This window comes from Sciurus vulgaris (genome assembly GCF_902686455.1).
Source record: "Sciurus vulgaris genome assembly, chromosome: 18".
NCBI lineage: Eukaryota > Metazoa > Chordata > Mammalia > Rodentia > Sciuridae > Sciurus > Sciurus vulgaris.
In genome coordinates, this window is record NC_136479.1 from 1,046,213 (window position 1) to 1,067,974 (window position 21,762).

At 58.7% G+C, this 21,762-nt stretch overlaps 1 protein-coding gene and 1 long non-coding RNA gene across 5 annotated transcripts; one reads left to right on the plus strand and one right to left on the minus strand.

The window, feature by feature from the left end:
* Positions 1-8,110: 8,110 nt before the first annotated feature.
* Positions 8,111-21,484, plus strand: UBE2I (ubiquitin conjugating enzyme E2 I). 4 transcript variants are annotated; one of them, XM_079121923.1, is made up of 8 exons: positions 9,192-9,313; positions 13,198-13,302; positions 13,453-13,529; positions 13,700-13,783; positions 14,900-14,972; positions 18,286-18,395; positions 18,492-18,571; positions 20,877-21,484. In XM_079121923.1, the coding sequence occupies exons 3-8, from the start codon at positions 13,464-13,466 to the stop codon at positions 20,938-20,940; spliced, it is 477 nt and encodes a 158-aa protein (XP_078978049.1). In that variant the 5' UTR covers positions 9,192-9,313; positions 13,198-13,302; positions 13,453-13,463; the 3' UTR covers positions 20,941-21,484. The 4 variants fall into 4 exon arrangements, with proteins under 4 accessions (XP_078978052.1, XP_078978049.1, XP_078978050.1 ...); XM_079121926.1 differs by lacking the exons at positions 9,192-9,313; positions 13,198-13,302 and adding an exon at positions 8,111-8,135; XM_079121924.1 differs by lacking the exon at positions 13,198-13,302 and having other exon boundaries at positions 9,200-9,313.
* LOC306650130 lies at positions 20,255-20,925 on the minus strand. The gene is made up of 2 exons (XR_013760810.1): positions 20,842-20,925; positions 20,255-20,774 (listed from the first exon to the last, which is right to left on the minus strand). It is a non-coding gene; the product is annotated as an uncharacterized lncRNA (long non-coding RNA).
* Positions 21,485-21,762: the final 278 nt, after the last annotated feature.

A 21,762-nucleotide genomic window follows, 5' to 3' on the forward strand; every position in this document is an offset into this window, starting at 1 on the left:
GCCATCAGCTGTGGGCATCACTACCTGAGCCCCAGCCCCAGGCCTCCTTCGCATCATGCCTGGGCAAGGAGCCCACAATGCCCAGGAGAGACAGCCAAGGCAAGGGCGAGGGCCCAGGGCCTGGCGCAGGACCAAGAGCAGAAGCCCGTTCTTTCTCCTCCTGGTCTGGTCTTCCATACAGAATGTTCGGGGCAATTAGAGAGAAGCCCCAGGAAAAGAGGGACAGGTTGTAAACACCTCAGCTGCCCCCCAGCCCTCTCTCCCATGGCTCAGCAGGCTGGCCTGGCTTGAGGCTTCTTGTCATAGGGCCACTCCCTGATCCAGGCTTCCCAGCAAGAGGCCCCAGAACAGGACTGGGCCCAGTACTTTGGGTCACCAGTGGACACAACACAGGTGGAGCCGGACACAAGCTCAGGCAAGCAAGGTGGTCTTGGCTGGACAGAAGAGTCACCTTGTCCCAGGAGAATGGAGAGCCTAGCAGACCCCAGGGTGGGCACCTCAGGCTGAGGCCTGCACACTGGACAGGAGCGGGGGCACCTGCAGATCCCAGCACACTGCCCCTCTCAATGGGCAAAGGCCTGACTCTGAAGGACCTGGGCTCCGCTCCCCCTAGAGGCAGGGGCTGAGGGTGCAGATCGCCCCAGAACCTGCAGAGCGCCCCCAGGGAAGGAGCTCCAGCCGCCAGCTCCGCACCAGAACGTTGGATGGTTTGATTGTGGGGTGGGAGCCCTGAGCCAGGTTCCAGACAAGGAAGGTAGAGCCAAGCACCCGCAGCCCACCCCAGGGGCCCGGGCTCCTTCGAAGGCCACTGAACAGGGATCCCGCGACAAGAAGCTGCCATTGGAGCCAAGACACCGTCACCCGGACCCACTCGCCCTGCCAAAGGCGCCCGGGGGCCCCATCTCAGCTCTGTCCCAAAGGAGCCTGGCCTGCCATGGCCAGCCCAGAGGTGCGTAGAGCCCTGCAAGCCCAGGACACCCAGGCCTCGCTGCAGGCCATCCCTTATCCTGCACGGACACCTGCCCTGCAGGCTGCACTGCACCCAGCAAGCTCAAGGGTGGGCTCCTGCCACCCACCCAGGGGCCCTTTCCTTAAGAGGAGCTGAGGGCTGAGCAGAGCAGGCAGCGGGAGAGGGTCCCAGGGAGGCCACCAGCCAGGCTGAGCCAGGCACTCCTTCCCACAGCAGAGCCCTGGGTCCTGGGATGGGAGCACACGGCCAGGCCTGGAGCATCCCGCACTGCTCCCTGCGTCCCCTGAGGAGCCAGAGCCTAAGGCCCAGCATGAACACATACACCCAACCACTCGAAGACACTCTACAGTTAGCGAGGTCTGTGGTGAGCAGAAGGCAGGAGACCCGGCCACGTCCAGCAAGGTCCGTGGTGAGAAGGCAGGAGACCCAGCCACGTCAAGCAAGGGCCGTGGTGAGCAGAAGGCAGGAGACCTGGCCTCGCCCAGCGAGATTTGTGGTGAGCAGAAGGCAGGAGACTTGGCCACGTCCAGTGAGTCCATGGTGAGAAGGCAGGAGACCCAGCCATGTCCAGCAAGGGCCGTGGTGAGCAGAAGGCAGGAGACCCGGCCACGTCCTTCTGGGCACATACATCCCTTCCAGGTTGATGGCAGCCTGGGGGCCTCCCCTGCCTCTCTCCTGAGCACAGGAAGTGGGGGCCAAAGTGCTGATGTGCAGCAGGGCTGGTGGGAGGATGGCTGGGCGTGGAGGTGAGGCTGGACAGAGCCCTGGCGGGTGGGGAGATGGCTGGGCGTGGAGGTGAGGCTGGACAGAGCCCTGGAGGAGCAGCACCACAGAAGACTGGGTCTCCCTCACCATGCAGACCAGGCCCATCTAGGGCCCAGGGAACCGGGGGTGTAGTGGTGGATCCAGGGTAGCTCTCCAGATGGGAGCACACCCCAGGGAGGTTATCCTGACCCAGAGGTCCTCCCAGCTCAGCACCCCCACCTGAGCCCAGGTGCAGTTCTGCATGCAGACGAGGGGGCCCCAGCATCACCCTGTGGGGAGAGGCCAGCCTCCATGAGTGCTTCCCTGGGCCCCCAGGGCACTGGGGCTGGGGTGGGGCCCAATTCCTGGGCCAGGAGGGGACAGAGGAGAGAGTACAGGTCTGGGGTATCACCTGGCGAGGGCCACGACCTGGGTCCCAGCACACAGAATTCCGTCCTTGGTAAACGGTGCGGAGTGTGGAGGAGGAGGCAAAGCTATACCTCTCGAGGCTGCTCCACCTTCACCCTCACAATGGAAGGGCAGGCGCTGGCTCTGCTGGGAGAAGCAGGGTGAGGCCCAGGGGCGTGGGGAGGCAGGTGGCCTTGCTGGAGGCTGACAGCTGAGACACGATTTTCTCCAAGCTGGGTCTCCCCACTTGGCCTCTGGAGGCTGCAGCCACTGCTCCCTGCATCAGTCCCCAGAATGTTAAGATGCCACTGCAGGTGACGTGACTGGCTGGGCCCATCCTCACCAGTCATCAGCCATACACAATGGCCCCCGGGCCCTGCTGGGCACAGCCTTGCAAACACAGGTTAATCAGACAACCGTCAACTGTGGTCATTACCAACCCCAGCCAAGGCCTGCTGCAGCCATACTGCATAACCCCAGGGCCAAGGGGCCCACAACCCCCAGAGAGACACCGCGGGGCCCTTGCAGCCTGAGGATACAGGAAGACACGGGGCCTCACTTGGGACCAAAGTGGGAGCCTGACTTTCTCTTCCTGTTGGGTCTTTAGCACCCTCCCTGAAGGCCAGGTTAAAATGGGAGTTTGGGGATCAGGTAGAGACTAGCCCTGGGAAAGTAGGGGCAGGGTATGAACACCAGGCTTCCTCCCCAGCCCTCTCCTAGCCTCCGACACAACAGCAAGCTGACCCAGCTCCCTGCATCCCCATCACCAGGGTCAAATCCTCAGGGTCCATGAACAGCCTGCAAGACAGTCTTTTGTCCAACAGCTGCAACCAGGGGAATTTATTTCATACCCCAAATCCCCCAGTCAGTGCTGCTTAAACCACCAGGTTGGGGTGTTCCCATTAAGGGTCCAGGGACAACTTTGCTACTTGGATTTACAAATGAGAAAAAGAGACACCATGGAGAAGGTAGGCAGTGGACTCCCAGGGAGGCTGTGAGTGCCTTGAGCTTACCTGCAGCCCGGCTGTGCTGTTGGGCAAATCTGCCTTCTCTGACCCACTGGTGCACAAAAACTGTCAAGAAAGCATCGAAGTGGTGGACCCCAGGGTGAGGCCAACAATCGTGAGTTCCCCACACCCCTCACAGAGTTGGCCTAGCTCAACTCAAAAAGGACAACGTTGATTTTCAGGAACTTTTAATTAAGGTGTTAAACACGGTCATTAATGGAAATTAAACCACATCAACTAATAATTAAAAGTATTCAATTAAAAAAGAGGCAAAAATACAACAGATGGAAATTTTAAAGTCAGAGGATGGAATTAACAGCAGAATGAACGTAGCAGAGGAGAGATCAGCAAAAAGGAAGAAAGGTTGAAGGGAAGTGTCCCGAGAGAGGAAAGAAGAAACTTTAAACTAATGGATCCTCTGGTCCTTTTTCGTATTTTTATTTCTCTGGGGACAGTGGTTGCAGGACGGGGGAGGGTTCTGCTCCTGGGGAAACAGAGCACTAAGTCTGTAGTCTCGCGGGGCCACTATGGAGACCCAACGGAGCTGGTCAGGCACATTTACTGGCCAGCTGAGGCCCTCCCCAGCTGCCCCTGAGGACTCTGGAACTGCCTGGTACCACTGTTTACTCTGGGCACAGGGACTTCCCAGGCCAACGGCGGCCTTGGTCCTTCACCTCAACCTTGATGGGGGCACCAAGAGACTGTCCGCCCTCCAGGACGGCAGCGGCACTTCCTCTTGTCTGGTGGCTGACAGAGGGGACTCAAAGTGCCCAGGGTCCGCTGCATGTCCTTTTAAGGCTGTGGGAACAGGAAGTCCAAATAACGTGAACTTGCCGGTTCCTAGTTTAGGACGTGGACATGTCTTTGGACAGTCGTTGTTCCCATGACAGCAGAGTAGGTACCACCGTTCCGCACGTGGACAGAGGCGCAGTCACCTGAGTGAGAACCGGGCCGCACTTGTGGGTGCCTGCTGCATCAGGTTCCCAGCTGGGAGCACAACCGAGGAGGTCAGGGGGCGGAGCGGGCTGATTCAGCCCCACTGGGAATGTGAGAAGTGCTGTATCTCAGCACCAGGAGCAGCTCCCTGGCTCCTTCCCTTCGGGTGTTAGGGCAGGTGGGACTGAAACACCAGAGAACCACCCTCTCTTCCAAAGCTCCTTCCATCTGTCCACCAGGGCTCCCTCGCCTTCTTCCACAGCCCAGCAGGTTGTCCCAGCTCCCTCTTCCCTCTCTACAGCCTGTCCTCATCCCTGTCCCCTGGGTGGGACAGATACTGCAATGCTGGAGGCCAAGTGTACAGATGGGACCATGGCATGTGTCTGTAAGGGTCACAGTGCAAAGGTGGAAATTCATCTTCCATGTTCATAGACCATATTTTCCTCTCAAGCCGCTGGTCTGATCCAGCCAACTCAGTCCACACATCTTCAGCTAATGTCCAGTGAGGCTGTAGTCATTCACTCCACAAACGATGACTGAGCACCCAACACGTGCCAGCTACTGTTCCTGAGCTGAGAGTACACAAATGTCCCTGCTTTCCTGGAGTTGGCGTTCCCGAGTGATGAGAGCACAGCCCAGAGAGCTGAGCTGCCTGTGTCTCCAAAGGTCAACAGATGATGTGGACATTGTGCACCCCTCGCACCAAGCAAGCATGTGTGCACACTCGCATTTATCTGTGCAAAAGTATAAGCCATTTCTGCAGCCTCTGAAGACCACCGAAGAAACTAAAGTTTAAAAGGTTGGCCTTGGGGAATCTACAGCGCCTATAAACCAGGAGGCCAAGGCTACCCGCAAGGCAGCCACTAGTGGGGAACAGGTGCGATCTGCAGCCCCGCCCATAGCCAGCCTCTCCCCAGGGCTGCGGCCTGGCGCCCCCTTGTGGTCAAGAGGAATGACTGCAGGTCTATGGCCGCTCCCTGGCTGTCTTAGGTAGCGGTCAGTGCCTGCGGCCTGTCCTCTGCGTCCCAACACGACCACAGCCCGCTCTGCAGGTGCAGCTCCGGATTCAGACACCGGGTGTCCTTGTAGAGTCCTCGCTGGCTCGGTGCTGAGCCGCGAGGCCCCGGCGTCCACTCCAACCCCACCTGGACCCAATGCAGCCACTAGGGGCAACAGAGAGCAGAAGCTGGGAGCATTCTCTGAGCCTGACAGGTGGGTCACCATGCACTACTTTGCTCCCTCTCCCCTGCAGCTTTTGCCCAGCTGGTCATTCGGTCCTGGACACTGCCTCAGGTGGCTCCCTTGACAAATCTCGTTGGTTTCCTTCTCCTCGAGAGGACGTCTGCTCCTTTGCAGGCTCTGCTGGCTCTGGGTGCTCTGAGTGGCACAGGGACTTGCCCTGGACAGCCCTTCATCCAAGCCTGGGCACCTGCACTGTGAGCCCACCCAGGTCTATGCTGTCAGCGGTGTCTCTTGGCACCTGGAGCCCAGCGAGCCCCAAATAAAACTCTGACCTTGGCCCCTTCAGACCCAGTGTCCTCCACCCTCCAATGGCCCCACTGTCTGCTTTCCACCAGGTACAGGGGCTGAGAGAGGTGCCAAGGAGCCACCAAGCTGTCATTTGGGTAAGGGAGGGCATGCGGATGGAGGGCACAGCACAAGCAAATGCCAGGAGGTAGGAGTGGGCAGAAGCACAGGGATCTGGAGGTCACCCGAGGGCTGCAGGGAGGAGGCTGGGCCAAGGCCCTGGCAGGGCGCAGGGCTGTGGCTGGGCAGAGCAGGGGCACAGGCGCAGCCTTCTTCCGTTCTCCTGGAGGAGCACTGGGCAGCAAGCATGTTCTTCACTAAAAGAAACATAAACCTGAGCTTGGCAAGGGCTCAGTACCTGGACAGGAATGAATGACAGCATGGCCAGGTGGGAGCAGACAGGAGGCCACGCCCCACACATGCTGCTGCATGGCTCTTGGTCAGTTTGAGGGGTTGGAGCCAAATACCTGCAGCTCTGAGCCAGACTAAATCAGTGCCCAGACCTCCATGCATGGGAGTGGAGGCCCTCCTAACCCACCAGGTGGTCCCTCTTCCTCTGCCACACCACAGCCAGTCAGCTGCTTCTCCTCTGACCTGTTTTCTGCTGGCCAAGACTGAGCAGAACTGCAGACCCCCCCATGGCCTCCACATCTGTGGACGAGAGTCAGAGGCGAGATCATAGCCAGGTTCTGAGCACCCAGTCTGATCCTCACCATACTCTGGTGACATTGGAGATTTGGCAGTTTCAGTGATGAGCACAGCTTGGGGTCACAGGAGTCATTGACGCTCAGGTCTCTGGGCAAATGGAGCCCATTCTGGACATTGTACCTGCTCTCTGTCCATCTATTGCCCAGGGCCCAGTGATGCTTGTGATGGATGGGGAGGTCACTTGCTCCCACATGGAAGGAAGGGGATATTGCACCTTCAGCTGGCCAGCCTCCCTGCTTAGGATGCTATAAGACCAGAGGCAGAGGGCTCAGCCCAGTGGTGTTAGAGGCTTCCCTCCAGGATCTTGGGAAGGAGGGAGGGCAGAGCAGGACCAGGGTCACAGCTCCCTATCACAACTTCTGAAAGTCAACCTGGCCAGGTGGAGCTGTGGGACAGGGGAGACGCTCAAGGCCAGGGGTATAGCCCCGATGGGAGGAGGAAGCCACCTGGGGTGGAAAGCTTCCTGGGGCAGTGTTGCTTTTTGTTGTTGGCTTGCAGCCCTTTAGCTTTCTGGATATTAATGCATTATCAGGTAACAGCAGGCTTGCAAATGTGTCCCATTTGGCGCCTCTGCACCATCTCTTTTTCATTCTGATGAAATCCCACGTATTGATGCTGTCCGTGCTTTCAGGGCCGCAGCCAAGAAGGCCCTGCTGAGCTCAGTGTCGGGCTTTCCTGTCTTCTGCTCGAGCTAGTTTTTATACGTGGTGTGAGGTAAGGGTCCGCTTCGCGCCTCTACATGTGCGTCTTCTTTGTTGAAGCCAGCCCCTGCTCACAACCCTGCGGATGCAGAGCCTGGCCCCAGCTGCCTAGGAAGAGGTACCCAGGGGAGGGGGTCCTGCCCCTATTCCAGGCAGCTCAGACTCGCTGTGCCCCTTGCCAGGGGATTAGGCCAAGCACAGAAGCACCAGCTAGAACCCTCCCCAGACTTCATATCCACTGATTCTGCAAACTCCTCACACACTCCACTGGGGTTTCGCCAAGTCAAGTCCCATCCTCTGAGAATGTGTGTGCAGGGTACAGGTGCTCACTAAAGGCTTCTGGGCTGAGGACCCCATATCTAAGGTGGCCCCTGCCCTCCTCCAGCCCAACACCCCTTTCTTCCACAACCCTTCCAGCATGAGGGCCTCTGGGCCTCACACCACTGTCCAATAGGAAGGGAGTTCTCTGTGCTGTCTGGAACTCAGTAACCAGTGCTGAGGGCCAGTATCTCTTCCAACCCCTAAACCCACACCGAACAGGAACCAGGGCCTTGACTTGCTTCTCCTACTCCATAACCTTCTATGGCTCCCCATGGACCATGGGATCAGGTCTAGGCCCTCCACAATCATGTCCAGTCCAGTCTACCTCCCAAAACTACATCCCTCATGACTCCTCCAAACCAGCCCTGCCCTCTCTTTGCCCACAGTTGGAGCTGGGCCTGAACTTTCCCTTCAGAAAGCCCCACAGACACAAGCCCAGGCCAGGGCCAACTGTGGTGCACGTTAGAAATGCAGATTCCCAGGGCTGCTCAGGCCAAGGCCCAGAGACTGGATGGCGTGTTGCAGTCAAGCTGCTGAAGGGACAGTCCCCAGCCCAGGGCCATCCAGGGACCTAGGAATGGCAGCCCCAGGGAGCTCAGACTGGAAGGGATTTGGAAGCTTCTGTGAGTGGGGGAGGGCAGGGAGAGGGTCTCTTAGTCCCCCTCCTGGTCCCTACTCTCCTCCGAGCCCAGACAGGATCTACAGGATGGCTGGGAGCACAGGGGACCCATGAGAGCGCTGGGCCCGAGGTGGACGAGCAGCCAAGGGACACGAGGTCTCTGCCCTGGGAACTCAGGGGAAGGAAGGAGAGAGGTAAGGAAAGCACGAAAGGGGGTGGAGAAAGGATAAGGGGGAAAGCAAGGAGGGACGGAAGAAAGGAAGAGGGTGAGCGAGTAAGTCAAGAGGAAGAAGACGAGGCAGAGGAGAGAGGGAGGAAAGAGGCGGGAGTGAATGAATGGAGGCGCGGCGGAGGCCGGCCTCCCGCTGTGCCGGAGCACACCTCCGTCCCAGCTGACCCAGGAGCCCGGTCCCGAGCTGACCCTGGCAGGGCTCAGACACCTGTCCCTGCGGGCGTCCGGGCACCCAGTCGGCTCCCAGGAGCCTGGACACACGCGGCGGCCGCCCACCGGACGTGCGCGGCTGGTCAGCAAAGCCGCGGGGGGCTCGGGTGGACTGCCGGCGCGGGGAGGGCGGGGATCCCTGCGGACTCGCCCCCCACCCAAGGCGCCGCGCCGCGCCCCTCCCCCACCCGGGGCAGCCGGCCGGTTAGGGACCGTCCACACGTCTCCGCCCGTCGGTGTGCGCCTCTTCGGCCTTTTGTCCGGGCTCAGCTCATTGGGCGGATTCGAGGAACGCCCCGCCCAGCGCCCCGAGCTGGCCAATTGCAGGGCATGTCACAGGGCGCTGTGCTCCGGGGATCGTCACCGTCCTGCAACGATTCCGGGGGATACTTAGGCCTCAGCTGTCGTTGTCCCCCGGACCCCGGCCCTGACCCCAAGGAGACCTCCGAGGCCCGTGCCCGGGAAGGTGCCCGCCGGGCATCCGGGCAGCCCTTGGGGGTCTCGGCCTCCCGTTCCCCCCACGGCTCGCCGGCGTGTCTTCGAGTGGACGCGCGCACGCCGAAGGGGAGTTTGCAGACGCTCCCTCGCGCCAGGGACGCGGCTCCTTTAAGGGTGCAGGCGTCCGTGGCGCCGCCTGCCGAGAGAGGCGGCCCCGGCGTGGGCTCCCCAGGCGGCCTCCAGCGGCGGGGGCAAGGCGGCGGGACGCGGGCGGCGGGAGACGCGCGGCGGCAGGGGCGGTGCGGGGCGCGGGACGGCGGCGGCGGCGCGCGGGGCAGGCGCGCGGCGGGCAGCCCGGCTCAGGCCCCGCCCCGCCCCGCCCGCCGGGGTCCTGCGCTCGGGGCTGCGCGCGGCGGGCGCGGAGGGAAGTCCCGAGACAAAGGGAGCGCCGCCGCCTCTGCCGCCGCGACGCGCCGGGCCGCGGCCGCCCAGGTGAGCGCCGCCCGGCCCCGCCGCCGCCGCCGGCCCGCGCCCCCGCTGGCCGCCCAGCGCCGGGCCCGCCGCGGCCTCCCTGCCTCCCCGTCCGCGAACTCCCTCCCGCCGCGGCCTCCGGCCCGCTGCCTCCTTCCCCCCGCGGTCTGTCTGTCTCCCGGTCCGCGATCTCCCGGCGCGGCCTCCGGGTCCGCGGCCTCTCTGCCTTCTCGCCCGCGAACTCACTCCAGATGCGACCTCCCTGCCCCCGTCGCGGCCTCCGCCGCCGCCGGGTCACGGCCCGCTGCCTCTCCCCGCCCACGGCCTCCTTCCCGCCCGCCCCGCAGCTCTGGGCCGCCCGGGTTTGCGTCGCGGTCGCGGGCTGCGCCGCCGTCCGACGTCCCGACATCCCCCTTAGCCTCCGCGGGGCTGCTGGACGGAGGTGGGCACCGGTAGTTGGGTGATCGGGAGTCTAGTAAGGCCGTGGTCAGCGGGCCGCGTCGCCCTGCGCACCTGGCGTTACCGCGGCTGGCCGGGTTTGTATCCGTGGAGCGCAGCTTACTTCCTCCCTTTGGGGAATTGCTGTGCCTGCCTTTTGGGTCTTGTTGGTCACTCCCCTGCACCTTAGAGGGCAGGGGCTCTAGCTCACCAACGGAAAACTGGCACAGAGCCGAAACTTAAGATGTGCTTGCAAAGAGGCCCTCTCCCTGGCGTTCGGGGTGATGGTTCTGGCCCGCTCAAGCTTCGGAACCTTGCTTCAGAAGTAGCCTGGGTCCTGGGACAGATCGAGGTGACCGGGCCTGAGTGAGGTTGCGTGGTGCATGCGGAAGTGCTCCGGGATGGAGAGCAGCCTCCAAGGGTTTCTCCAGGCATGTCCTAGTACTAGTGCCCGTGCCACACGCGCGCAGGTCGAGCTGCCGAGGTAAGCACCTCATGAGCCTGTGCGGGCTCTGGATCCCAGGCTCGGGCCTACCAAGGGCAGGCCCTGCCGAGCTCCAGGAGGGGTGGGGGCAGAGCTCTCCTCTCTGACCCCTGCACGGTTCTCTGCCTTGCTTGTCTTTAATGGTTTTGGCTTATTTTTGTCTTTCCTCCTAAAACTTTCCTGTTCTAAAGCGTTAATAACGCTTATTGCTTATCAAGTGACAGTTAATTTGGGGAGCCAACTGACTTTCAGTGGGATTTTGAATGGACAGATCTGTGCTATGGCAGGTTGGCTGCTTTCTCCTGGTTACCAGGAGGCCTATGGACCTACCTCCTGATGTCAGGATGCTGTGGGGCAGAGGACATTGAAGAGGCAGCCAGGCCTTGGGAAAAAGCACAGCTGATCTCATCGGACCACCCCTCAGTGTCTCACACCAAGGACAGTCACACTTGGGTGCTGGGACAGGTGCCTCTGTGGGCACCTTTGTCCCAACCTGGGAGCCAGAGAGGTGACCTGTGGTGGTGTTCTGCCAATAGGCAGGGCCTCTCCCATGTCCTTGCCCAGGCTCACCTGGTATAGTACCCATGGCTTCTCACTGTCCAGAGTACTTACATGGTGTGGAGCTTCAGAGATCTGCTTGGATTCCTCGCCTCACTCAGACTTGCTGGGGACCCTTCTGCCACCCAAACAAGCACCTGCCTGGCCAGGGAGTGTGAGCACGACAGGTGTTCTGCAACCTGCGCCCTCTGCTTTGCTGGGTGGGGATGGTGCTGCTACAGTGGCCACTCAGGGAGGCCACTCAGCTGGGGAAGCTACAGGGTGCCAGCCCTTAGCCTGGGGGAGTGGTTGAGGGTTCTGGGGATGGAGTTAGGAAGGGTCATTGAGAAGAACCAGTTGGAACGAAGAGTTGGGGAGCTAATGGAAATGAGGACTCTCACTCTGCTCTGTCATCAGGCCCTCACAGTGGCCCCAAGACCCTCAGATTTGCCCCCACCTTCCCTGCCCCTGTCTCTCATGCCCTCCTGAGCTGGCAGCTCTGCTACCCATCTGACAGCTGCTCCCCATCTTTGCACTTCCTCAACTGTGCCCACCTCCCCCTTTGCTTACAAGAGGCCACTGCCTCCCCGATCCTGAGTGTGCTTCATGGCAGAGGCCTCGCAGCCATGCTTGTGCATAGACAGTTGTGTCCCACTGTGGAGGGAGGAGTTGGCACGCCAGGCTCTGTGGTGGTGAAGGACAGTTCTGGTTTGGATTTGAGTGTGGTGTGCCTATTTTGCACTTATCTCGAGACCAGGTAAGATAGGAGCCTTTATCCTGTGTGCTATGGACTCAAGTGCTGGAGCTGGTGGCCCCTGTGGCCTTCCCCGTCAATGTGGCCTGGCAGCCTACCCTTAGACACGAGTGCACGTGACCACTAAAAAGTGCCAGTGCCTTGTTGGTACTTTGTGGTGACCTTACCCAGATTCCTGAAACCTAGGCTCTGGAGGTGATGCTGAAGGCTGCCTGTGGCACCCAGCACCCCTTCCACTTAGCCTATGTGGTTAGAGTCTCAGAAGTCACCTAAGAACTGGGGGCAGTGGTGCATGCCTGTGATCCCAGTGACTCTGGAGGCTGAAGCAGGAGGATCCCAAATTCAAGGCTAACTTAGGCAACCTAGTGAGACCTTGTCTTAAAGTAAAATTTTAAAAGAGGGCCGTGGATGTAGCTCGGTGGTGAAACACCTCTAGGTTTAATGCCCAGTACCCCTCCCCCAAAGCCACCTAAGACCCCAGTGCAGGACTCCACCCCGAGCTCAGTGGGCTTGCTTTTCTAATGCATCCCAGGTGGTGCTGCTTGAGGGGCCACATTAAGAACAGCTGTGCTCCAAGGGTAGTGAGGGGCTCCTGGTTGTGTTGCTGGACTGACCAGTGGGATTTGTGGCAGTGTGATTGATGAGGGGAAGTGGGGAGGCTGTGTGGGCTTGTGCTGGGCAGAGGGTGCAGTTTAATTGCTAACATATTTGTGGCCTTGTGGGCAAAGTGGTTGGCCTGAGCTGAGCCAGAGGGCACCAGAGGGGCCACAGGAGAGTGGAGGGTGAGGGCCAGCCAGAGGCTGCAGTGCAAGGCTCCTACCACAAGTCAGGCTGGTCTGAGTCGAGGCTCTGCCAGGAAGGGGTCGGTATGTCCTTTCTCAGTGCTCCACAGCTGTGATGAGGCTGGGCCAGCACAGGGGACCTTGGGGTTGGCCTACAGGGAGACCTGTGTTTTCAGCCAGCGCAGCTCTGTGCGTGGGTTGCTAAGAGCTAAGATTCACCCTGGTGTGAGCCTCTTCCTTCTAGGATCAGGGGAGACTGCCCCACCCCCATGACCCTCAGTGTGGGCCACTTCAGAGAAATGCTCTGACCTTGTGAGAGAATCACTTAATGCTGGCCTGACTTGTGTTCGGTGTTGGACTTCCATGGACCTTAGGTTCCAGCATTCTGGCAGACTTGACAGTGCTGAGCCCTGACTTGTGGTAGAGGGAGTAGGTGGCGGCCAGGTGGGTCAGGGCCTTAGAGGCCTTGTCCCTCCAGGTGTGCTGCACTGGGCCCTCACGCTGTGTCAGGTCTGACACTGAGTAGTGCGGGCAGCCTTCCCCTGGGACCAGCTGCCACACAGGGTCCTGGGGCAGACTTCCAGACAGAGTTAGCACACACTCGGCAGGCGAGGCTGCAGGAGGGCAGGTAGGCTGGATGCTAAAAAGGCTTGTCCTCCTGGCCAGGCCTGAGCTGAGCTGGTCCCAGCAGCCCCCCACATCTAGTGCTGTGTGAGGGGTGTCCCATCCCTGCACACTGAGTCTTGGAGTAGTGCTCTGTGTATCCCTGCCAGCCCCGACCTTTTCCTGGGAGTCCAACAGTGGAATGGGTACAGAAGGCAGGACAGATGTGTTCTGTGTCTGCTGGGGAGTGTGTGTTCTGTGGGCAGGGCACAGCTGTGGCCTTAGACCTCTGTCTCTCTTTCCACAGTGCCTTGGGGGAGGGGCACAGCAGTAGTGCCCCACCTACCTGCCTGGCAGCATTCTGAGTGGTCTCCCAGTGAACAAGGAGGGTGTGATGCCGAGCACACTGGGGGTAACTTGCCAAGGGGACATCCTGCTGGACTGGGTCAGAGCCTTGGTCACTTGCTCCTTGGAAACAGCTTGCTAACTCTGGCTAGTGTGCTGGGAGGTGCAGAAGACCTGAGGTCTGCTTTTGCTAATCCTGTGGTTTCATCTGTTACAGGGACTTTGAACATGTCGGGGATCGCCCTCAGCAGACTTGCCCAGGAGAGAAAAGCTTGGAGGAAGGACCACCCCTTTGTAAGGAGCTCTGTTTCTGTGCTGCCCAGGACACAGTCCTCCTTGCCCTGAGGTCCCTGCATGTGGTCTTGTGGCCTGCCTGTGGCCGCTGGGTGGGGTTTGCAGATAGTCCTTAGAGGTGATGAGAGTCGCCGTGGCGCTGACCTGCTTCTGTGGCTGTCCTCTCTCAGGGCTTTGTGGCTGTCCCAACTAAGAACCCAGACGGGACCATGAACCTGATGAACTGGGAGTGTGCCATACCAGGAAAGAAGGGGGTAAGAGCTGCTTACGTGCTCCAGTTCTAACAGGGCTGGAACTCCTATAAGGGACTTGGGTTAGGTGTTCATTGTCTGGGGCCACAGCTGTCAGAATTATGGGCCTACCAGTCATATTCACAGCTCTGACCTGTCCTTAGCCCAGAGGGGACATGAGATCGGAAAGAAGTGGCCTCTGACCAGACTGGGACTGGGCATAGCTGGTGGGGAGGGTCAGACTCTGTGGGTTGTAGGGAGCACAAAGAACTTCCTGGGGCATGAGATTGGAGAGAGGCCCAGTGGGCCAGGCCAGGGCCTGTGGTGAGGAACTGGGAGCTGACTGGGCACTGGGCTCTGGCCTGTCCCTCAGGATGTGGTGAGGTGCATGAGAGCCCAAGGGCAGGTGAGCCCACCCCAGTACAGGTACTCCTGGAAAGTGCCCTCACCTGCAGACCTCGGCTGGCCTCCTGGGCTCTGGGTGTCCCTGAGCTAGTTGTCTGTCCTCATTGTCACAAGGAGATCTGAGGGCAAGGGCCTCCCATGACTCCAGGTGACCATCCACAGGCACAGCTCTTGTGCTTGGGCACCCCCATGAGGCCTGAGAGCCCCTACCCCCCAGCTGTTCTCCCTCTGAGCAAAGCCATCTTCAGTAGGACTTTGCTTTCCTGAGCAGTGATGTGTCTGGTCCATTTGTGGTACAGGTGGACCCCAGCCTTTACTGAGAATGTTCCTTACCCCTCGTGTTAGGTAGGAGGCGTACCATGGTTCCCCCTTGAACCCAGGTGGGGAGGGGCTTCTGGCTGTGGGTCCCACTAACAGTCCCTGTGCAGGCCAGATGTGAGTCAGGTGGCTTGAAGAGCATGGTGATGGGGAGGCCAGCTGCTGGGCCCAGCTCCGTGTGTCCAAGCTCTTTGACAGCCCATGAACTGTGGATCCTGACTTCTCTGAGGGCCACCTGCCTTCTCCAGAGCCTAGCTCCTGCCCCTGCTCCTTTCTAAAGAGGGCTCCTCCAGCTCTCCCATGGACACAGAGCTTGGGTCTCTGGTTCCTGGGGTCGGGTGGGATGGGAGACCAGCCCCTCCTCCTGGGCTGCCTGTTGCAGACAAGTAGCCCACCTAATCAGTCATTTCCCTGCAGACTCCATGGGAAGGAGGCTTGTTCAAGCTGCGGATGCTCTTCAAAGATGATTATCCATCCTCACCACCGAAATGTAAGTTCCTACAGAGAGACCTGTGGTCTTGGGCTGCCCGAGCTATGGTTGCTGCCACTGTGCCCCAGTGCTGTGTGGGAGATCAAAGCGGTCAGCTTTGGTCCCCTGTGCAGGTTGTAAATTTGAGTCTGTCCAGCCCTGGGGGGGAAGGTGCACATAATCAGATTAGTCTCCCATCCCAGCTAATCAGTGGGAATCTCCCAGGCCCAGACAGCCTGGACCCTCTGTGACTGTCAGCTTTGAGGATCTATACTTGGTGCCCATGGGCACCCCATCCCTGGTGGTATGCAACAGGACCAGGGCTCAGACCCTAACCCAGTCTGCTGCCAGCCTGTGCTGCAGCCTGGGTACAGAGCATTCAAGCTGCTGCTCAGAGGAGAAGCCTGAGCTTGTTTAAAATGGTGGCCACTGGAAAATGACCTGGATCCAGTTAGATAAAACCTGAGCAGGGAGAGGCCATCAGTCCCTCTGCCTGCTCCTGTGGCTATATACCCATGTGCAGCACAGTCAGTGGACGCTAAGAAGACCCCTGGCCCAGGGTGTAAACCTTACTCTGCCAAGGAACGTGTTCTCTGTTTTTTGTTTTGTTTTGTGCTGGGGATCGAACCCAGGGCCTTGTGCTTACAAGGCAAGCACTCTACCGACTGGCCTATCTCCCCAGCCCCTGTTCTCTGTTCTAATAGCCCCACAGGAGAGCTTAAAAATTAACTACTAACAGGACATCAGGTGGAGACTTAACTGTTTTCAGCTGTTTGGATTCTTTTTGCTGTGCACAGTTATTTTGTAGTGATTTCTTTTAATTAAGAGGGGGAAATATTCAAGAATGAGACATAAACGTAGCCATTTTTGCCATTTCATTTGATTGCCTACTGGAATCCCAAGCAAATGCACCAACGTGGGAAGAGTCCCATAAGAGACCTAGGAAGAAGCACCCAGGTCACCGGGGTCTTGGGAAGGTTGCTGCCAAATAGTTAACCTGTAGAAACCATAAAACAGCAGCAGCTCCTGAGAATTTAAAATCAAGCCATCTACAATAGCACCAGCTGTCTTGAAGTGAATCCCACCAGGTGTGACCAGATCTCTAGCTGGAAGGAAACCAAGGCCTTTCTGGAAGAAGCAAAGGACAACGTAGATAGTAGACAAGCTCTGCTGTGTGGCCCAAAGGGCTCAGTGCTGGGAATACAACCACACCCCAACTGCTGTGCATGTCATGGGGTCCCAGAGTCCAGCAGGCTCCAAAGTGCATGTGGAAATGTAAAGGACAGGAATGGTGAGGGCCTGTGCAATCCTGGGGTCATCATGAGACTCAGACTGAGGCTCAGGGCACAGAGTGCCCAGACCATCAATGGATAGATCAGATGCCGCTCAACCAGTACTGAGACTTGCCTCAGGACATGGAGGTCAATACACTGGGACTCGTGTTAAGGCAGACGGGCAGACCTACACAGCAGAGGTGGATGGCCAGTGGGAGAAGAGAGCTGTCTCCTTTACCGAGAATAAGACTACCTGCTTCATGGCACCAGCAGAAGGGGAAAGGAGGCATGGAGGCTGTCTCTGACCTGGGGTGAGCAAGAGTACCCCGGGAAGCATAGAATACCTGCCTGAAGTTAAGACTGTGTCTTCATTGGGAGACACCAGAAGGAGGAGCAGGCCTCAGAAAGGAGGGGCAGGGTGCCCCTTGGTGGTAGAGCTCGCCTAGGAAGTTGAGACCCTGGGTTCCATCCCCATCATTGCAAGATCTGTAGGAAAAAATGAAAAAGAGCTCTCCATATTGCAGAGAAGGCAAACCACCACGAAATGGAGCAGGCCCTTCACAGAAGAGCTGTCCAGTTGGCCGGTCCACCCAGGGAAAGACGGCTGGCTCATCACCCAAGAGGAGAGGCAGCATCTCAGTTGGATGCCACTGTCTTATAGAGAAGGGCAGGTGCAGCATGGTCCCAGGCAGCAGGAGCTCTCATGTGCTTGCTGGAGAGCTTCCCTTGGGAAGGCTGTCCGCCATGACCACTGGAGCTGAACTTGGGTAGGTCCATGCCAGACGATATCCAGTAGGAGGCACAGGGAGATGGAGGCAGCCCCGCCTGTGATCGCCAAAGCTGGAGATGGGCCAGGTGTGCATTGGTAGTAGCATGAAGCACTGTTAACCTTGCGCACGAGGGTTAAATCCTCACTGTACAGTCAACAACAGCGTCTCCTCGCTGTGGGTTGAGTCGGGAGGCGAGCTAGGGGCAGGGGCTGGTGTTCATGTGCATTGTCTTCTACATGCAGTTGTTGACGGAAATTACAGGCTAGTAAATCAGATTAAAGTCAGTCGCTTAGGTTTGCCATAACGTACAATCAGAAGAGCAAGAAGGCAAGCCCACAGAGGGCACAGAACTGAAGAAGGGTGGTATCCAGAAAGCATGAGGAGCTCCTACCAGTGAGCGGCAGGTGGAACAAGTACTCCAAAGCAGCAGCTTACAAATGGCCATGGAACAAAGGGGCTGTGCCTCAGTAGTTCACGAGGAGATGCAGAGGAGAACCCAGAGGCCTGGTGTTGGCATTGAGGACAGGCATTGGCAGCCTCTGCCCAGGCGCTGTCCTGATGCTGTGCCTGCTCACGCACCCAAGTTCATGCCCAGCCACAGCAGCTTTGTTCAGTAGAGCAGCACAAGGACCCTCCTGCACTACAGCCTGACCCCTCCATGGCCCTGCAAAGCCTTGAGTGCACTGGCAGAAGGTCCAGGAAGCGGTCTGCAGGCGCCTGAGCGGAGCTGGCGAGCAGCACTGGGTATGTCCACTGCGTCCCTTGGCGCTGGCGGGGTGCTCCTCTCTGTGATGCACTTGCACTTTGGACATAGTGAAACCATTTTGAAAATAAAGAAAAACCAACAAGTTGCACAGATGAAAAATGAGACACACCCTGAGGCACCACAACCGGCAGACTTGGCTGTGTGTGTGTGTGTGTGAGAGAGAGAGAGAGAGAGAGAGAGAGAGAGTGTGTGTGTGTGTGTGTGTGAGAGAGAGTGTGTGTGTGTGTGAAGAACCGCTGTCCGCCCTGGCCTGGCCTACTGTGCCTCTTCCCCAAGTCCTCTCTGGGCAGGGCCTGGACTGTACTACCTGGCCCCCTCATGGCGTCTGCTTTCCTGGAGCTGCTGCCTTAGGAGAGACGTCACATTCTCCAGGCTCCGTGTCTGAGAAGGGAACACGTGTGCTGTCCTCACGACCTCTCCTGGCCTCCATTTCCTTCCCGAAGGCCCGGCGCCGGGGAGGAGGGCAGAGGGAAGGTAAGAGCTGCGTCCAAACAGTGACTCCTTCCTTCCTTGCCCTCATCCAGGTAAGTTTGAGCCGCCGCTCTTTCACCCGAATGTGTACCCTTCGGGCACAGTGTGCCTGTCCATCCTGGAGGAGGACAAGGACTGGAGGCCAGCCATCACCATCAAGCAGGTATGTGGGCTGGCTGTGCCCACAGGGCTCGCCCTGGCCAAGGCCACCTGTCCAGCCACTGAGCCCACTCTGCTCTCTTGTTTTTGTCTTGCACAGATCTTATTAGGAATACAGGAACTTCTAAATGAACCAAATATCCAAGACCCCGCTCAAGCAGAGGCCTACACGATTTACTGGTTAGTAGTAACTGGCCTGCTAATCGCAGGCCTTCCCTGAAGTGCAGTCCAGGCTGCCTGTCAGAAGGGGAGCCAGGACGGCAGCCCAAAGGGAGGCTTTGAGACAGATGCCATCTCATGTGGGGTGGCACCACAGAGGGGAAGATGGGACAGCCACTCAGGTGGCTAGGGACACATGCAGCCACAGTGAGGCCCTGTTGGCCACAGAGCTGCGTGTGCAGAGGCTGTCAGTGAGGGAGCATAGCCCCCAGGGCTGGTGGGTAGAGCACCACTCAGCAAGGAGGCGGGTGCTGTGGGCTCCTGTGGGGCAGTGTCCCCTAGCACAGCACACCCCTGCTGCTGGCGTGGCTCCTCCAGGATTGTGTCCCAGCCCAAGGGAGCTGCTCAGCGACAGCCCTGCACAGCCCTGGGCTCCACCCCACCTTCACGTGGTGCTGCCATGGCAGGGTCCCCTGGGTCCGGTCCTTGTCTCCTGAGGGAGGAGGGCCTGCTCTGATTTGGTCCACCGGTATCGTGGGCAGCAGGAAGGACTTGTGCCCTGAGTGGGGCCATGTTTCTTTTGTTGGGCCCCCTTCCCCCCACAGCTCTGTCTGCAGCTCTCAGACCACCAGCTCCTCCTAACATGGGCAGCCTTGCCAAGGGGAATGGAGTGGAGGACTTTCGAGAGCAGCATCCCTATGTGTCCCCCTGACCAGGGACCCAGAGGGGCTCTGACCCCTATCACCAGAAGCCTTTTCCTTCTGAGGGCATTTCCTGAATTGGAGCTGGTCAGGAGGCGAAGGTGTTGGTTCCTGAGAAACGTGCTGCTCCCTGGGCTCGGCGCCAGCCCAGGCACTGCACACCTCCTTCCCCATTGGCCTCCAGGCAGGCCCTGGAGCCTCTGGGGATGGCCTCCGTCCACGTGTGCTGTGGTCACCACGTCCACCAGCTGTCTGGCTGTGGCCCGGAGGGCGAGCCCCTGTGGGTGCGGGTGGCCCTGCGTGTTGTCCATGGAGGCCTGCACCTCCAGCCTGGTGCCGCCAGCTTGCTGTGTGCTCTTGCTCTTGTTCTCCCCTGAGCACCGTCTCTGTGACACTGTCCACCTCAGAAGTACCTGGGGTGAACGTCCTGCAAGTTTCAGGTTCCTTCTGAGGTTCCAGCAGGCTGGCCTGCCTGTCAGGGGCCTTGTCACTGCACCTTGCTGGCCCGTGGCCTTCATGTCGCACTGTCCCTGTCCCCAGGACTGGCATGTGTGTCGTTTTCTGCCCTTGCCAGGCACCAGACCTTTCTGGGTTGGGCCTGAGCAGCATGCAGTCTGGGGGCTGTGCTCAGACCAGGGCGTGGGAGGGTCGCAGGCCTGCTTCCTGGGGAGCACCCTGGGAGCTCACTCGCTGAGACAGCTGGTGTGGCATGGGGTCTCAGATCAGCCCCCAGTGTGTTACAAGATCACTAGGATTCCTGTCCCAAGGAGTCCAGCTCCACAAACGTTCCCACAGTCCTCAGGGGGTCCCACTGCTCCCTGATGTGGACTGGCTGCCCCACCAGCCAGTTTCACCCAGGTCTCATGTTGCAGGCTGGCCGTATCCTGAGCTGTTCCAGACCCCCAGCCCTCTGCACAGGGCCTGCCTCCTGCACCTTTGCCTGGGCTGAGAGCCACATAGAAAACCCACCAGAAGCTTGTGTCTGTTTTTGGAAATGAGGAACAAAAACTAGTGTTGAGCAGTCTCTTGACCACAATTTTTATTGCTATCTAAGACTAACTGCCAACTTCTGATTAAGACTGCAGACTCGCCAGATACAGTGGAACTATAATCCCAGCTGCTTGGGAGGCCCAGGTGGGAGGATCCCTTGAACCTGGAGTTCAAGGCTGAAGTGCAGTATGCTGAGCTGGTGTCCACACCAAGTTGGGCATCAATGTGGTGACATCCCTGAGTAGGGGACTATCAGGCTGCACATGTTGGTCAGTGATGGGATTACACCTGTGAACAGCTGCTGCACTCTTGAGAAAAGAAAGAACTGAATTTGGCACAGATTACTATGTTGCAGGCCTCCTGCCCCCAACCCCTACCCCCCAATTGTCTGTGGGCCTCTGCCTATTGCATGGAAGTTGGGGTGGCTGTGGAGTCTCCACATGGAGTCTGCTGCTCTGCCCATCTCCATGGCCTCCCTCCCTGCTCCATCCAGGGGCCGGCATGGGCTCTCCACCACACAGCCTCCCTGCCACCTGCTGCAGGTCTGCACTGCACTGCTGCCCAGTGGCCCTGCAGGCAGGCGGCAGGCCCCACTGCCACCTTCTAATGTGTCTTTTCTCTTTTGATGTCCCCAGCCAAAACAGAGTGGAATATGAGAAAAGGGTTCGAGCACAAGCCAAGAAGTTTGCACCCTCATAGACAGCGACCCTGTGGCACCGCAAAAGGAAGGGATTGGTTTGGCAAGAACTTGTTTACACCTTTTGCAAATCTCAAGTCGCTCGTGCAGTTACCGGTCACCTGGGAGGGTTGGGCGGGCGCCATCTTCCATTTCCGCCACTGGCATACAGTTCTCGATTCGCTGAATTGCCCCAGTTTTTCATACAGGGTCTCTTCCTTCAGTCTTTTGTATTTTTTGATTGTTATGTAAAACTTGCTTTTATTTTAATATTGATGTCAGTATTTCAACTGCTGTAAAATTATAAACTTTTATACTTGGGTAAGCCCCTAGGAGCTAGTTCCTTTGCTCGGATGCAGGCATGCTTCACCGTTCAGAGCTGTCCCGGCCTCCAGTGGGCTGTGTGGAAGTCCCTGTCCCTCCCTCCCACACCCTTCTCTCAACCTGGCTGTTGCTAATGCGCCTCAGATCCAAAGTCAGCAGCGTCTCCACCCGCACCTCTTCCTTTGTGTTTATATGGCGTTTGTCTGTGTTGCTGTTTAGAGTAAATAAACTGTTTATATAAAGGCTCTGTTGCACTATCATCATTACAGGGAGAGGGCACCTGGCGTGCCAGCCTCCCAGGCCAGCGGCTATGCCCTTGCTCAGGCCCCTGCTGCAGGTGTGCGGGCCCCTGGCACTGTCTTGCCCTGTTCTCTGGATAGGACTGTGTGGGTTCTGTCTTCCTGCCCCTGGATCCTTGGGCCCTGGAGTGCAGACTCGTGAAGTGTTCCCACCCAAAGCTGGCGTCTGTGCAGCTGCAGCCAGGGAGGACATGATGGCTTAGTCCAGCCAGAGCCAGACAG

Excerpts from the sequence above, each read along its gene's own strand:
- UBE2I (XM_079121926.1), top strand. The coding sequence starts at position 13,464 with ATGTCGGGGATCGCCCTCAGCAGACTTGCCCAGGAGAGAAAAGCTTGG. Across the intron at positions 13,530-13,699 it reads GGAGGAAGGACCACCCCTTT|GGCTTTGTGGCTGTCCCAAC; the intron begins GTAAGGAGCTCT and ends GTCCTCTCTCAG. Across the intron at positions 18,396-18,491 it reads CAGCCATCACCATCAAGCAG|ATCTTATTAGGAATACAGGA; the intron begins GTATGTGGGCTG and ends TGTCTTGCACAG.